Genomic DNA, 15,530 nt, shown 5'->3' with positions numbered 1-15,530 from the left:
AACCGGGAAGCCCAGGCCCCGCCTCCAAGACCACGCCCCCTGCGGAGTTCCGCCCCTCGCTTGGCTTCGCCCTTCTAGGTTCCGAAGCGTAAGCATCTGCGCTCTGCGGCGGACGGGTAGCTTCGGTTCTAGGATGCGAGGGTCATCTCCTTCCGGGCAGGGGTCAAATCCTCGGGAATCCGAGACATCTCGTCCAACCAGCTGCCCGAAACGGGGCGCAGGCCATTGTCACCAGTCTAGGAGACTCCGGAGAACTGCCACTCCGTCCCTCTCCGGTGCAGAAAGCCAGCTTCCCCTGGTCCGCTGGGAAGATTCCTGGCTATCCACCAGACCGAGGCATCTGAGGGCAGGAGATGCGCCAAGCATGCGGGATAGAACAGTGGAGAGCACTTTGTTCTGACTGCCTGTCCTCCCCACCCGAACTCTGACTCGGCGCCGCACACTCCCCCCGGGGGGGCGGAAGGGGACGGCGCAGTCACGCGCGCCCCACACTTGCGCTCACAAGCACGCAAGGCTCTCTCTCTCCGCCCCGCACACCTGCGCTCCGCCCCCTGGTCCCGGGCTGGCGACTGGAGAAGGCATTTGGGAACCTAGGGCGGCTGCGGCGGCGCCCGCCCCCCGCCCCCATCCCCATCTCCTTCCCTTTCCCACAGCCGGAGTTGTCCGGAGCCAGCCGCCGCTCCCAACCAGCCCGCATCCCTCTTCATCCTTCCCTCCCCCCGCCTGCCGCGGCACCGGTATCTGCAGCCAGAGCCCGGAGCCGGTGAGGCGGCGAGGGGGGGAGGAGGAGGAAGCAAGGGATGAGCGTCGGGAGGGCATCGGGGGCCCTAAGCCGGACTAGGACGTCCCTGGAGCCGGAACCCGAGCCGGAGCCGGAACCAGAACCAAACCACCGGTACCGAGTGGGCCAAGTGGTCAGGATGGGAGGAACCTAAAGGGGTGTCGTTGTGCGGGAATACAGGCAGGGGAGGGGGTTGCAGAGGCCTGGCTCAGGCCGACGCGGAGGAGGTGCGGCCGCTGACTCAGGCGCGATTCTTGCGCGGGCCGCCTGAGAATTCCGTCCCATCTCGCTCTGCAGTGTCCTTGGGAGGGACGGAAGCGCAGGACCAGCTGGAAAGGGGAACGCTCTGGGCGTCGGGGAAGCAGGATCAGGGTCGTGGAAGAGGGCTTGCGCAGCCGCCGTCCGGCACCCCTGCCTCGGACCAGCACCCCTGGCACGGACAGCTCCTTGGTTGGGTAGGGGGGTGGGGCCGGACTTCAGAGGCTCGTCGGTTTCGGGTCCTGAGGACCGAATTCCTATCCCTCCCCCAGTCCCTAGCTGCAGCCCCCTAACCCCAGGAGGCGCCCTGGCCCGCGCTCGCCCCCCAGGGCCTCATGTCGGAACCACAGCCTGACCTGGAGCCGCCCCAACATGGGCTATACATGCTCTTCCTGCTTGTGCTGGTCTTCTTCCTCATGGGCCTCGTAGGCTTCATGATCTGCCACGTGCTCAAGAAGAAGGGCTACCGCTGCCGCACGTCGAGGGGCTCGGAGCCCGACGATGCCCAGCTCCAGCCCCGTGAGTGAGGAGCCTAGAACCCGGCTCAGTCACCTTCCTCCCATTTCCTTCACCCCACACCTCTTTCTGACTTCCTGATCAAGAGACCCAGGCCAAATTCTGACCAAGCCTTCAGGAGGCTTAATGATGCTTTCTTGAGTCAGCAATGGGATGACACCACCCTGAAAGCAAGCCTAGGAAAGGCAGCATGGGTGGGAAGGGCCCACTGTTGATAATCTTGGGCTCCCACTGACTTTCCCATCTTTTCTGCCCTGGCCCCCAAATGCTAACATCCAGCATGATGGCAAATAGACAAAGGGATAGGTCTTGAGCAGTAAGCCACAGAAGCCACCAGGTAATGTCCACCCAAAGCTGACTCACTTCCTGCTTTCTTGCCAACCTCTCATCCTTCAGCTGAAGACGATGACATGAATGAGGACACAGTAGAGAGGATTGTTCGCTGCATCATCCAAAATGAAGGTGGGTGTAGACTGGCCCTTTGCTCTCCCCGCCCCTGCCCCCTGCTCAACTTTCTCTTGCCCTGACCTCCACCTCCACTGACTCCCTCTTTTCCTTCTCCCCTCAGCCAATGCTGAGGCCTTGAAGGAGATGCTGGGGGACAGTGAAGGAGAAGGGACAGTGCAGCTGTCCAGGTGAGCTGGAAACAAGGGCCAGCATGACTTAAGCTTGCCTTGGAGAGTACCCTCTCCTCCAGCACAACCCTTTCCCAATGTCCTCGCATGTCTGGGGGGTCGGGGGGGAGGCAAAGCTGGCTAGCCTATAAGAAGAAAGAAGTTTTCTAGAAATCTGAGTCCTTCAAACCATACTTCCCATCTGGATATCATCAAGCCTGACATTTATCCCTTGTGCCATTCCTTTGGGTTAAACATTGCCCTCTTTTTAGCAAACAACCCTGGGAAAGAGAACACATGATGACTAAAATCTGAATATTGTGTTTATTAGATAAATACAAGAGTGCTGGGGCCTGGGGAAAGCAAGGCATCTGGGGGTTTAAGAAGCTGAAAGAACAGGCACAAATGGAAGAGGAAAGGAAATGGTAATGTCACTTGTGCTCCCTTCTTCCCTATCGTCCAGCGTGGATGCCACCTCCAGCCTGCAAGATGGAGCCCCTTCCCATCATCACACAGTGCATCTGGGCTCTGCAGCCCCTTGTATCCACTGCAGCCGTAACAAGAGGCCCCCGCTTGTTCGTCAGGGACGCTCCAAGGAAGGAAAGAGCCGCCCCCGACCTGGAGAGACCACCGTGTTCTCTGTGGGCAGGTGGGGACAGAAAGCCCCAGAGAAAGGGAGTTTGAGGTGGGAGCCCCAGTGATCAGGCACCTGACTCCAAAGGTGGGCCCCAGCTCTGTTCTCCTAGACTGTGAGCTACAGCAGAAGTCAGGCTGTACATATGCCCCATAATCTGGAGAGGTCTCCCCCAACCCCAGGCCAGAGGGAAGTGACCATGAAACCCAGGATGTCCCTGGTTAGGGGGAAGCCTAGCAGTCTCTGAGTTGTGGTCTTAAGCCCCAGTGTTCCCTCCCTTCCCAGGTTCCGGGTGACACACATTGAGAAGCGCTATGGGCTACATGAGCATCGTGATGGCTCTCCCACGGACAGGAGCTGGGGGTCTGGTGGAGGGCAGGACACAGGGGGTAGTCAGGGGTCTGGGGGAGGGCAGCCCAGGGCAGGGACACCTGCCATTGAGAGTGTGCCCCCTGAAAGGCCACAGCCCCCAGGCGTCGCCAGTCCCCCAGTGCAGAATGGAGGACTCAGGGATGGCAGCCTAGTCCCTTGTGCACTTGAGGGGAACCCTAGAGCCTCTGCAGAGCCCATGCCTGGGGCTGGAGAGAAGGGCTCAAGCCCAGGACTGGCCAGTCGAGAGGCAATTGGACAGTCAAGCAAACTGGACACCTCAGATCACCAGGTATGAAGGCATGGGCATGGCTATGGTGGGCTCAGCTCTTATTGCCTCCTACCCTGGGGGCCGGGGGAGGTGGCACTGATTGGACCCACATCCTGTTCTCCCATTGCTGACCACTTCTCTCTCACAGGTGTCCCCACCACGGGGAGCAGGGGGTGTGTGAGGTGAGTCTGCCTGGGCCCCAAATCAGATAATCTCATCTTCCCACCCCCTACTTACACTACCTAAGCCCCTTAGGTCACTGTACTCCCCAGGATGGCTTTTGCTGCAAATTCTTTGGCTTAGTGGTGGGGAGCGGGCATGTGCTCCAGCAGACAGGGAAGGTCCTGCAGCCCCCAGGGGGAAAGTTGAGACACATCCTGAATAGAAAGCAACACTGTTACCCGTCCTCTTCTCCAAGCCTCCTTCTTCATTGTGCTGATGGACTACCAGCTGGCAGGGCCAGTGGGTGGGTAGGCATGAAGGCCCTCCTCTCCATTGGACAGCACTGCCCCCCACCTGAGGAACCAGTTCTACTTCCATCTGGAGTTGCATGGCCTCAGGCTGGGGGACCTCGGGAGAAGTCTCACCCCCATCCCTCAGTCTCTTTCACTTCCCCTGCCTGCCAACAGGCCGCCTGACCCCTTCCCCATCACCTTGCTCCATTTGCTAGAGCGTGGCAGCTGGGAGCAGGCCCCTGCCCTTGGTGGGCCCCTAAAGCAATAGCACCTTAGGCCCCCTGCCCTCTTGGCAAAAGAGGTCCAGGCCCTGGCTTGGGCTTAGTGCCCTTTATTCACTGTCAATAAATCCGCTCAGACCATTACAGCTGTGTTGCATACTGGCTCCAGCTCCTTTTGACAGGCCTGCTCCTGTCCCAGCCCCCAACCCCAGTGGCCGTGGGTCATAGACCCAGTGGACTGTGTCACAGAGTCAGGGTGGAGACACAGATGGGCTGGAGCCACTAAAGACTTTGGAAGATGGGTTCCAGCCCCAGAGATTTCACAATCCATTTTACCACCCTAGAGATGGGGTGGTGGCAGAAGAAAGAGGGATAGTTCCAGCCCTAGAGATAGCAGAAGTATGATGGGGGGAAAGGAGTGAGTCCAGCTCCAGAAATGGGGAGAGGGAAAGTTTCTACCCCTGGAGGTAAGAGTGGAAATGGGGGAAACTCCAGCTTTTGGCTGTGTTATTACTCCAGATCATAGAGGGGTTGGTCTCTGACATCTTGGGTATAGGGACAGCAGCATCACTGGGGGACAGCAATCCCCCTGGCTTCAGGTGAGAGAATCTGGGTGGCCAGGATCTGGGGCTTTAGCTGGTGGGGGAGGTGGTGGACGCATCTGTAGAGAACACAGAATCAGAGCTCCAGAACCCTCCCTTGGGGACATCCCTGTCCATTCCCTCAGCCCCGCAGACAAAACAGGACACGTTGGAATGACACAATCTCCTCCAAGGGAGGAACCCGTACCGGCCTGAGTCGAGGTACCATCATGTCCAGGGGTCCAGGGCAGTCCAGATCTTGGTCTGCAAACAAGAGCCACAAGTCAGTCTTCAGGCTTTGTTTTGTTCATCGCTGCATCTCCAGCACTTAGAACAGTGGAACTCTGTAAATATTTGATGAATTAACGAATAGTCCCTAGTCTTAGAGCCACAAGATCCATTGATCCATCCATCCTTAGCACTTACTTGGCACCTGCTGAGAGGGGGCGATGGGATTCACAGCACCCCCATTCCCAGTGGCTGTCAGGAACCCAGTAGTGAAAAACCAACAAACACAATGAATAATTGTGCTAAATCATTCAAAGTGAACTATAGAGGCTGGAGCAGGGGGTACAGAAAATGGTCACAGGGACCTCTGGAATCAGGGAGGGAGGCTCCATAAACAAAGAAGTACGAGAAGGTTTTAGAAAAGGTGGGCATTCCAAGAAGGAAAACGATGACACAAACCAAAGTGTTTGCAGGATTTAAGAACATTAAAGGCAGAGGATGCGTAGTGGGGAAAGCTGGCTAATTTGTAAAATATCCTTCATGAGGAAACAGCTACTGCAGGCATGCATACTATGTGCCAGGCACAATGCTAGGCCCTTCTTTTTTTTTTTTTTTAAGATTTTATTTATTTATTTGACAGAGAGATAGCTAGAGAGAGAACACAAACAGGGGAAGTGGGAGAGGGAGAAGCAGGCTCAGCAGGCAGCCTGATGCGGGGCTTGATCCCAGGACCCTGGGATCATGACCTGAGCAGAAGGCAGACGCTTAACAACTGAGCCACCCAGGCACCCCTAGGCCCATCTTCCTAACCCTCACAACAACTCAGTGAAGTAGGGACCTTTCTCCTCACTCTGTAAAGGCCCAGGCAGGTTAAACATCCCGCCCCAAACCACACATTGAGAAGTCATATGCAAAGTCTCAACGATGCACTTGCCTCCCCTCCAAAGCCCAAGTTCTTCTCACCATCCTGCTTCTGTGAGCCTGATGGAGGAGGTTCCTGAGGGCAGGCAGAGAAGCCGAGGGCAACCTTTCTCCTCCTGCCTGTCTCTTTCCCTCCCAGGGCCCCCAGGGCCCTCTACTCACCCACAGGCAGCGCAGGTACAGGGGCTCCCTCCAAGGCAGAGGTGGGCACAGGAGGTGAGAAGCTAGGAGGAGAAGGAGATGGCAGCATCTGGGAACGAGGGGCACACGGGGTTATTCCTGGCACACAGGAAGGTTTCATCACCTTTTCCTCTCATCTCATCTTCAATTCCTGTCCCATCACTCCTTGATTTGGACAGCGGCCAGATGTTTCTATACAGGTGGGGGCTTTAGCTGATACATACTTCTATAGCCAATAGGTACTATGTCCCAGACATTCTGTTAGCACTTCACATATGCTCACTAATTAATTCCTTACCACCACCCCATGAAGTAGGGAGTTCTGTGATTTCTTGTAGAGATGAGACTCAGGTTAAGCCATCTATTGAAAAGCATGGAGCCTGTTAGTGATAGAGTCCCAACTAGAACCCAGCTCTCCTGACTCCCTCTCCTAGGCTCTTCCTGCTGTAGGAGTAGGTACCATATATTAAACGACCTCCTCTGGGTCACTGTGCTAAGGGCTTTACCTCCATATCTCTAGTCACGAGGGTTGGGCTGCTGAAGTAGGTATTATTACCCCAGTTTTCCCAGATGACAAGTAAGCACTGAGTTTATATCACTGCCCAAGGCAATGCAGTATGAATCTAAACTCAGATCTAGCACTAAAGTAGGACCACCAAACTCTTAGGGAAAACTGCCTAAGTTTCCCTTTTCTCTGCCCAGCCAAAGGACATTGGGAGGTCCAAGCCAATATAGGGAGTAAACCGGGAGAAGGAAGAGGGCATTAAGATGAATATGGGGCCTCATTGGAGTGGGAGGCTCAACACAGAGGAGCCTGGGGACCCAGGGAGAAGGAAGCCTCACCTGTTCAGGGTCGGAGAGTTCAGGGGGTTCTGGGGGGCCAAGCAGCTCCTCCACTAACAGGGAGGGGAAAACCCCCACATGGCCCCCGAATTCTCCTCTCCAGAAGCCATCATCCACTCCATCCTGGGCCCGGGGCAGAAGGCGGATAAGTGCCCCCTCCGGAAAGCTCAGCTCCTCTGCACTCTGTCCTGTGTAGCTGTATAGGGCACGGGCCAGGAAGGCTGCAGAAGCCCAGCAGAAGTGGTGAGGGGAATTGATGGGGAGTAGTTCCCCAGGCCATGACATCTCAGGGCCACCACGGCTCAAGGTCCCCTGACCCAGAATTTCCCATTCATACCTGTGGGCTCTACTCCTGAGGGATTGTCACTGTCGTGGCCACTCTCAGGGAAGAAGAGGTCCGGGAAGTTGAGATACCGCTCAGGGACAAAGCCTATCTCACCATGCTGATTTCGAGCCTATTCACGCAGCAATGTGAACAGAGAGCAGACTTGACTCAGCAGCCCATGGCCCTAGCCCTCCTCCTCAGACTTCTAGCTTTGTCTGGCTGGGTCCTTGCAAGCCACAGAGAAGTTCTTCCGACTGCTGCACCCCCACCCACCACCAAGGTCAGAACCTACGATCCATACCCACCTTGACCCATTCATCAGCATCTCCCTCTTCTATGACCTCCAGCCACTCGCCCTCTGTGATGGTCAGCTCATCCTCATGCCCTGCCTGGGCCCCACAAGGAAGAATTCAGGACATGGCTGTCTCCCATCCCCACTTCTCTGAGGTCCCCTCCCCCATGCCCACCTGATACCTGATAGCTGAACACCACATGTGCTGGGCAGGGGAGGGGCCTGGTGGCCAAGGCTGCAGGGGCAGGCTCCTCAAAGAGCTCCCCTGTCTCCTCACATTCCTCGAAGTCAGAGAGCTCAGCATCCTCAGCCTGGGGGGCAGAGAACAGACATCACTGGGGGGCCCACTCTCGAGTACCCATTTTAATCCCCACTCCTTCATTCTACCCTTAAAGAACACCGATAGATCACTACGCAAGGTAGTACCACCCATCTGTCCACTATGTATCACAAGCAAAATCACCACAGAGCAGGGTAACACCAACAACAATCGCAGAATTCCAGTACTGAGTGCCTGCCATGTGCCAGGAATACTTAACATCTTATGTACAGCACCTCATCGAAACTTCACAATAACCCGCTGATACTTTGCATAACTATATCATCTCGTTTTACCTACTTTTCAAATGTTTTTAAAATATTTTATTTAATTGAAAGCAAAGGTACACACATGCATGTGCACATGCACTGGGGGGCACAGGGCAGAGGAAGAAGGAGAGATGCAAGCCGACTCCATACTGAGCATGGAGCCTGATGCAGGGCTCGATCTCACAACCCTAACATCATGACCTGAGCCGAAATCAAGACTCAGACCCTTAACTGACTGAGGCACCTACTTGATTTTACTTATAAGAAAACTGAGGCTCAGAAAGGTCAAGTACAGCTAGTAGTAAGTGGAGTGCCTGGAGCTTAAACCACTTAGAGTCCACACTCAGAACTTTAGTTCATAACTGCCATCCTACAGTCATGATAAAAGTTCACTGAGAGCACTCTGTGCTACGAACTATGCAAAAAAGTATATGTACTTCATTCCAGCCTCCTAACAACCTCTTTGACTTCGGTACTATTGGGATACCCATTTTATAGGGTCTGCCCTCCTCTGGGGAGATCTATCCTTTACCCTCCCGGGTGTAGAGGGGTAGGGAGCAAAGGGTACTCACCGTGGGAGAGAGGTCCCTCTGGGAAAGCCGGGCCTCACTGAGCCGTCGCTCCTGCTCCACCTCATCCTGCGCCTGGGTCATGGCTGGCTTCAGCCAGCGCTGCACATCCAGGCCAGCTCCTTGGAGCAGGGCTAGCCGGGCAGCCCCCTTCACCTGGCTCACCTGGCATGGGGAAGAGAGATCAACCAAGGTCATGGATGGGCCTGCCTTTGGGCGGTGAGTGGAGCCATCCCAAACATGCCCACCTCTACCTCCCACCTCGCTGCTCCCCACCATGCAGCTAGACAGGAGGAGGGTGTTGTGTGAGCAGGTGGGATCTCAGGCGTCCCAGGCACAGGGCTATGGCTCACCTGTGCCCGCCGGATGCTCTCCCTCACTTCCTGCAGCCGCTGTTCTAGACCTGGCGCCTCCCGCCCTGGGGCCTGCTGTCGCCTCTGCTCCAGCCGCTGCAGCACCTGGTTGGAAAGGCAGAGAACAGGGGTGGGTGGAAACACTATGCGGGACAACTTACTATGGACTGGCACTTTGCTACTTGCTTTGCATGCGTTATGTCATTTAATCTTCCTCATGCAGTGGGGACTGTTATTAGCCCCACTTCAAAATAAGGAAACTAAAGTCCGGAGAGGTTAAGTCACTCCCTTACTCAGGGTTACATAACGAGGAAACAACCGAGCAGGATTCGAACCCAGGTGGGTCTAGCTCTGAAAGCTGGGCTCTTAACCACTGTGTTTAGCCCACACTATTGGGCTAAAATCCCTTTCCTTCCTCTCCTGCCTGCAGCCCTATGACATCCCCCACTGACTCCGGAGTCCTCAACCCTCAGCGCTTCCCACCCACCCACAACACCTGCACCCCCCACCTCACCCGATGCCCATGGTTCTGGATCTTGTAGTCTCGGGCAGCTCGGCTTGTCCAGCGCTGAACCTCTTTCTCCAGACTACGGTCCCCCACCATGCCTCCTGCATCCCCCTCCAGCTCCAGGGCGCAAACCTATGTGAAGAGTGTACACAGATGCTGAGAGGAGGACCTGATGTTGCTCCTTCTCTACAGTCCCTTCTTCTTTCCTTCTTTCTGTCCTAACCTTCTCCAGGGACAGGGACAACGAGGTGAGGGCACAGGTGTGCATTCCTGTGGACACAGACACACAGAGAGTCCCCAAAATGGGACAGAGGGAGAAGGAAGAGGAACTAAAGTTCTGAAACCCCTTCTCCACAGTTTAATAGTCACTAATCAGGACAAGGGTGATGAGGGAGTAGGCCTAAACCACAGTCCCCTTTAAGGTGGTTGGCTTCTGGGACGCCTGGGTGGCTCAGGTGATTAAGCGGCTGCCTTCGGCTCAGGTCATGATCCTAGCGTCCTGGGATCGAGTCCCATATCGGGCTCCTTGCTCGACAGGGAGCCTGCTTCTCCCTCTGCCTCTGCCTACTTGTGATCTTTCTCTCTCTGTCTCTCTCTCTGACAAATAAATAAATAAAATCTTTAAAAAAAAAAAAAAAAAGGTGGTTGGCTTCCAATGAAGAGAGAAGTCTCACCTGATCAGTCCCTGCAGGCTGAAACTCCTGAGGTGCTGTGGGGGAAAATACTCCAGGTTCCTGAAGAAAGAGCTTCAGATCCTCCTCCCAGCTTACCTGGGGGTTCGAAAAGGTCGAAGTAGTCACTCATGGGTTACCCCTCCAAGCCTATCCCCAGCCCCTCTCAGAAAAAGGAGGACAGGTGAAAATTAAAGGTGCAGATACACAGTGGGTGGTCTGTACTGAAGAGCAGGGTGAAGGGGATCCCTGAGGAGCTCGTATAGGGCACCGCCCTCACCTGGGAGGTTGCTTGCCCTCCACGGCGGGCATGCTCCAGGGCCATCTCTGCAGCTTCCAGCTCAGTGCGGCTTAGCAAGGTCAAGGGGTCCCTCAAGTGTTCCAACAGCTCACTGACCAGGGCCTGGAGAGAACCCCAAGATCGTGACCCCACCCTTCCCCCAGCATCTACCGCAAAGCAGGCTCTCTGCCCAGGTTCAGATGGGTGATGGGCACGAGAAATTGGAAAGAAGGAAGAAATGAGACATTTTACTGCTTCTAATAATGGGCCCTCATGTATGCATAGACCTTAACAGTCTAAAAAGCATTCTCACATCCATTCTCTCGCCTGAGCCCCACTAGTCTTATAAAGTAGGCAGATCAAAAATTGTCCCTAATGAGGCAACTAGGTGTTCAGAGGGGCTAAGTGTTCTGCAAAATGTCATGTAGCCAGCTAGAAGACAAACCCAAACCAGAACTAAAGGATGTAACTTCTAGCCACTCAAAGCAGGCCGGGACCTTAGCACCACCTAGCCTGACGGTGGTAGGAAGCAAGGAGAGGCTCTCCCACACAACAACCCCCCACCCCCCACGCCAAGGGGCAGGGCTATCTGGGTTGGGACTGGCCTTGAGTAGGGCTGGCAACTCCTCCTGGTAGTAGTGGTCAAGGTGGGCGTTGGTGGCCACCAAGTTGAGCAGGTACTCATTGCGTGCTGCTTTCAGCTGCTGGGAGTACTGGGCTGACTGGGCAGAGAGCTAGGAGGAGAAAACACGTGTCAACAGGAAGCCCTGGACCCGTGGGGTCCTTCCAAGGCCAACCTAGATCCAGCACGGATTCTTATATTATTGAGTGCTTACTATGCACCTGGTACTACACTAAACATTTTGCACACTCAACAACTCCAGCTTGAAATACTCTAGTGGCATCTATGTCCATTTAAAATAAAATCCCCGCTGCTCCCTACTGTGGCTTGCCAGGTGCAACAAGAGCTGGCCCCTGCAATCTCTCTGACCTGTTTTCACAGTGCCTCTCCCCCTGCTCAGAGTGCTCCAGCCACACTGACCTTCTTTCTGTTTCTCGAAGCCCACAAAGCTATTCCCACCTCAGAGCCTCTGCACTCACCATTTCCTCTCCCTGGAATGTTCTTCCCCTAGATCTTTGCATGGCTGGCTTCTTTTTGCCATTCAGGCCATCTGTTCAGATAGGCTTTCTCTCTAAATTACGCCCTGTTACCCTTTACCATAGCATCTTGTTTTGTTTTCACTTAATCTGAATATTTGTTTCTTTACTTACTATTTATCTGCCCCTTACCAGACTCTGAAGGCACAGAGTCCTCAATAAATGCATGGTAAAGGAATAAAAAAGAAATGTACTATTTCTGCATTACAGATGAAGAACATGAAACTCCCAGAGATCAAATTAACCAGGGTCACGCACTGAGGATGTAGGGAAGCCTGGATTCATTCCAGTCTCTCAGATTTAGGCCCTTAGGTTCCAAACCCCGAAACTACTCCGCCCACCTCTTTCCCACCTCCACTCATGTCCACGTCCCCCCAAACCTTGGTGCTGAGTTTCTGGAGACTGGCCCGAGTGTGGAAGAGCCCGTGGTCACTTCGGTTCAGTCTGTGCAGGCAAGGGAGAGGAGTCAAGGTTAGGCTCAGCTGTGGTGCCTTGGCTCCCATCTCCCAGTCAGGCTTCCCAACTCCCCATGACCCCACCTAGCCTGGACATCAGCCGCCTTCTCCTGTGCCAAGGCCCACACACGTTCCCGCTGCCCATACAGCTTCCGACTTCGGCTCAGCTCCCGGACAGACTGCAGCACCTCTGCTTGCGCCCTCTGGAGGTTCTCTGCTCCCTAAGGGTGTGTACACACAAGTCCTGACCCAGACCACTTCCTACCCCAAGCCAGCCCTTCCTTCATCCCATCCACTGAGCCATACCTTCCTGAGCACCTGCTCCTTTGCACTCCGCCCTGTGCCCCCTGCCAGGTCACGGTATCGGTCAGACGCCTGGACCCGGGCTTGGCCCCCAGCCACAGTGGCATCCAGCAGGCAGCGCCAGGCACCAAACACCATCCTGCCTCTCCCCAGAGAAGGTCTATGTTGAGGAGGAGAGCACTCCAAAGCTTCACGAGACCTCCCCCCGCCCACACCAAACCCAACACCGTAGGAGACACAGTGCTTTCCCTTCCCCCTTGTCTGGGAGCCTATCAATCGATCAGCGCATTAGCTCAGCCACAAGGATCACTCATGCCCTCGGCCTGCACCCACAGTGTCCTTGCTGGGTCAGCTCCTCTTGGGCTGCTGTGTCAGCTCTACCTGCAGCTCACATGCCCTCTCCCCTCACCGGCCCTTTATTCCCATAGGTTCCTGGGGTTGGGCTCCTCACCCCTTCTAGGTCCCCTGAACTACCCCCATCTATGGGACACACCTGCTGTCCATCTCCCCACTCCGGTGCCCTTCTCTCTTCAGGAATGGCCCTGCCAGTTTCTGAAGTGCCTGGTGGGAAAGTCATCACAGACTCAGTTACCTTTCAAAGACTCTCCACAACTGGGAGAACATGAAATCCAGGTATAATAAATGCCATTCATCAGATGCATACTATGTGCCACTCACTTTGCTAAGTGATTTACCTATTTCATCCTTAAAACAATCCTATATAAAGTTACAATTATTATTCCATTCTACAGAGAAAGAAATTGAGGCCAAGAAAGGCTAAGCACCTTGTCCAAGGTCACACAGCCAACAAGTAGCATGAGAGATCTGACACCAGTCTGCCTAACTCAAGGCCATTGCTGTGGGCCAGAATAGGAGTATGTGCAGAAAAACAATGCCATGTATAAAGGAGGCCACAACAAAAGAGAAAATCCAGGAAAAGGAGTCCCATACCTGTCCATATTCTCGTTCAATGGCTGCCCTCTGCTTGCTGTAGGACCTATGAAGATTAAAGGGGCAGGATGGTGTCACTGTTTGGTCCTGTTCTCCCACCCTCAATCCTCTCCTCAGCCTGGGCAGGAAGAAGAGGGGAGCCAGACCTAAAGTGTGAGTACATCAGGAAGGAATGAGACTGGAGAGAGAGTCCTTGAGATCACCTCAGGCAGCCGCAACCCAGAACAACCTCACCTCATTGTTCGGAGCCTCAGCAGGATCCTCCCCACCTCTGGAGAACCATCTTTGGCCTTGGAGGTGAGGACGAATGGGGGCCTGGATACATTCCAGCCTTCCAACAGGTCTGGAAGAGGGAGGGGAGATTCTGCCCCAAGCTTGATTGTGGGGCAGAGAGAGGGGTGTGGAGTCAATGGGTTTGAGAGAGGGTCCCTGTGTGTTTCCGTGTGTTGGATTAGGAGGAAGAATAAGCCCTACTGGTATCTGGAGAGCCAGGCCGACAGTGAGGGCCGGAACCCTTCACCCCCTGCTTTCCCCTCCCCAGGCCAACTCTGACAGAGGTCTGTTCGAGGAGAGGAGGGGCGCGCAACGGCGAAGGTGGGGGTATGTGGAAGGGATCAGAAGCTACCTGATGTCCTCCAGCAGATCCGCCTCCCTCTGCTGCCGGGTCTGAAGGATGCTCAGCTGCTCCAAGAAGCGAAGCTTCACCTCCTGGGCCGGCTTCACCTGCGGGGGGAACAAGAAGTTGAGGACCCCTGGCGCCGGGACCTGAAAAACACTCCGCGCAGGGAGCGGTGAGGGGGCGGGACCGGGGAGGGACTGGGGTGTTTCCTGGGTTACTTCAGGGTTAGGCCCCGAACCCTTACAACTCCTCGTCCCCCACTGCGGGTCCGGTGCCCCCCTCAACTCCCGCCATTCCCCCAGCCCACCAGGAGTCCCCATTCCCAGGCCAAGCTCACTTTTCGGGGCGGCGGCTGCATCTCCGCTCCGGCCAAGGGAAGCGACTCGACTCCGGAACTCGAGGAAGCCCCGCCCACGCCAAAGCCCCGCCCCGGACCTGACCCAGCTCCGCCCCCGTCCCGCCCACGCCTGGTCAGGCTACGCGCAGGGCTGCGAAGCGCGAAGGTGCCGCGGAGAAACGAAACTTCTGTCAGTGCTGCGGCAGCCCCGGAAAGGGTCGGGACCGCCGAGTGGACGCGGCGTCCGCTGCGCGGTAGGGGAACCCCAAGTTTCTGAGTCAAGACGCCTGGGTTCTATTTCTAGTGGAGCCTCTGACTCAGCCCGTAATTACTACGAATCACTCATTTACATATGCAGATCTCCGGTCCTCTGGTCCTCCCTCGGGCGCGAAGGGTGACGCCTGAAGAGGAGGAACTCAATTTGTGACCAATTTGTCATTGGATGCCTGAGCAAAGATGCTTCTGACAAGGGAAACAGGGCTGCTCTCTGACCTTTCCCAAATTCCCACAGAACTGGAAAAGCCAGTGAGTGGTGATGAGAAGATTGCTGGGAGCCAGGAGGAAGTCAGTCCCAGAGGAAGAAAGGTATGTCAGGGGCCAATGGAAACTAAATGATACTAGTGAATGGATGTAATTGGGGAGATGGGTGTAGGGCCTGGCGCCCCTGGAAGCCCTGTCACCATTAGGGTCTGCCTTTCGAGCTCTCCGCCCCAGGTTCTACCAGCGTAATCCCTAGTTTCTGAGGATCCCCACACCCTTTCTTCATCCCCCTCACCTATCCTTGGCCCACACCCCGACTTGGAAAAGCAGTTATCTGTGGCCCCAAACCCCAGATTCACATTTCCAACAGCCCATTGACACCTCCGACTTGTAGATCTAACAAGTACCTCAAATTTTTAAATCCGCTCTTTCTACCTGATCCTTCTCCAGTTATCGTCCCCAGACAAAACACTAAATGGTACCTCTCTTCATCTGGTTAGGAAAGTCTGAAACCCAGAGTCATTGTGCCCTTTCTCCTATCCCACATTCCTTCCATCAGCAAGTCCTGTAGGTTCTATTTCTGAAAGATCTCTTATTAATCACCTTTCTTCAATTTCCAAAACCACCAATCTAGTCCAAGCCCCAGTATCGGTCGCCTGTCTAATATCTGGTCTCTCATTCCCCAACCCCCCACCTCAATAACCCTCTGCTCACAAAACAGCCAGAGTGATTGATGTTTTTTTTTATAAAAAGGAAATAAGATCTCATC

At 55.0% G+C, this 15,530-nt stretch overlaps 2 protein-coding genes across 6 annotated transcripts; one reads left to right on the top strand and one right to left on the bottom strand.

The window, feature by feature from the left end:
- Positions 1-70: 70 nt before the first annotated feature.
- Positions 71-3,980, top strand: RELL2 (RELT like 2). Of its 2 annotated transcripts, XM_046000634.1 has the most exons (8): positions 71-895; positions 1,079-1,236; positions 1,952-2,017; positions 2,124-2,190; positions 2,633-2,818; positions 3,089-3,464; positions 3,592-3,625; positions 3,862-3,980. In XM_046000634.1, exons 1-7 carry the CDS (start codon positions 801-803, stop codon positions 3,622-3,624), a joined length of 981 nt encoding a protein of 326 aa, XP_045856590.1. In that variant the 5' UTR covers positions 71-800; the 3' UTR covers position 3,625; positions 3,862-3,980. The 2 variants fall into 2 exon arrangements, with proteins under 2 accessions (XP_045856590.1, XP_045856591.1); XM_046000635.1 differs by lacking the exon at positions 71-895 and having other exon boundaries at positions 1,100-1,558.
- Positions 3,981-4,641: 661 nt separating this feature from the next.
- FCHSD1 (FCH and double SH3 domains 1) lies at positions 4,642-14,360 on the bottom strand. 4 transcript variants are annotated; one of them, XM_046000629.1, is made up of 20 exons: positions 14,282-14,360; positions 13,951-14,048; positions 13,326-13,371; positions 12,868-12,935; positions 12,378-12,534; positions 12,156-12,292; positions 11,997-12,060; positions 11,064-11,192; positions 10,459-10,581; positions 10,182-10,277; positions 9,514-9,639; positions 9,000-9,104; positions 8,650-8,811; positions 7,672-7,800; positions 7,503-7,586; positions 7,210-7,327; positions 6,873-7,093; positions 6,012-6,099; positions 4,909-4,964; positions 4,642-4,780 (listed from the first exon to the last, which is right to left on the bottom strand). In XM_046000629.1, exons 1-20 carry the CDS (start codon positions 14,300-14,302, stop codon positions 4,715-4,717), a joined length of 2,094 nt encoding a protein of 697 aa, XP_045856585.1. In that variant the 5' UTR covers positions 14,303-14,360; the 3' UTR covers positions 4,642-4,714. The 4 variants fall into 4 exon arrangements, with proteins under 4 accessions (XP_045856585.1, XP_045856586.1, XP_045856587.1 ...); XM_046000630.1 differs by having other exon boundaries at positions 12,378-12,519; XM_046000631.1 differs by having other exon boundaries at positions 12,378-12,513.
- Positions 14,361-15,530: the final 1,170 nt, after the last annotated feature.

The sequence above is a fragment of the Meles meles genome, chromosome 3 (assembly GCF_922984935.1).
Source record: "Meles meles chromosome 3, mMelMel3.1 paternal haplotype, whole genome shotgun sequence".
In the NCBI taxonomy this organism is placed as follows: Eukaryota; Metazoa; Chordata; class Mammalia; order Carnivora; family Mustelidae; genus Meles; species Meles meles.
The sequence above is the reverse complement of the archived record's forward strand: the minus strand, read 5'-3'. Positions and strand labels throughout refer to the sequence as shown.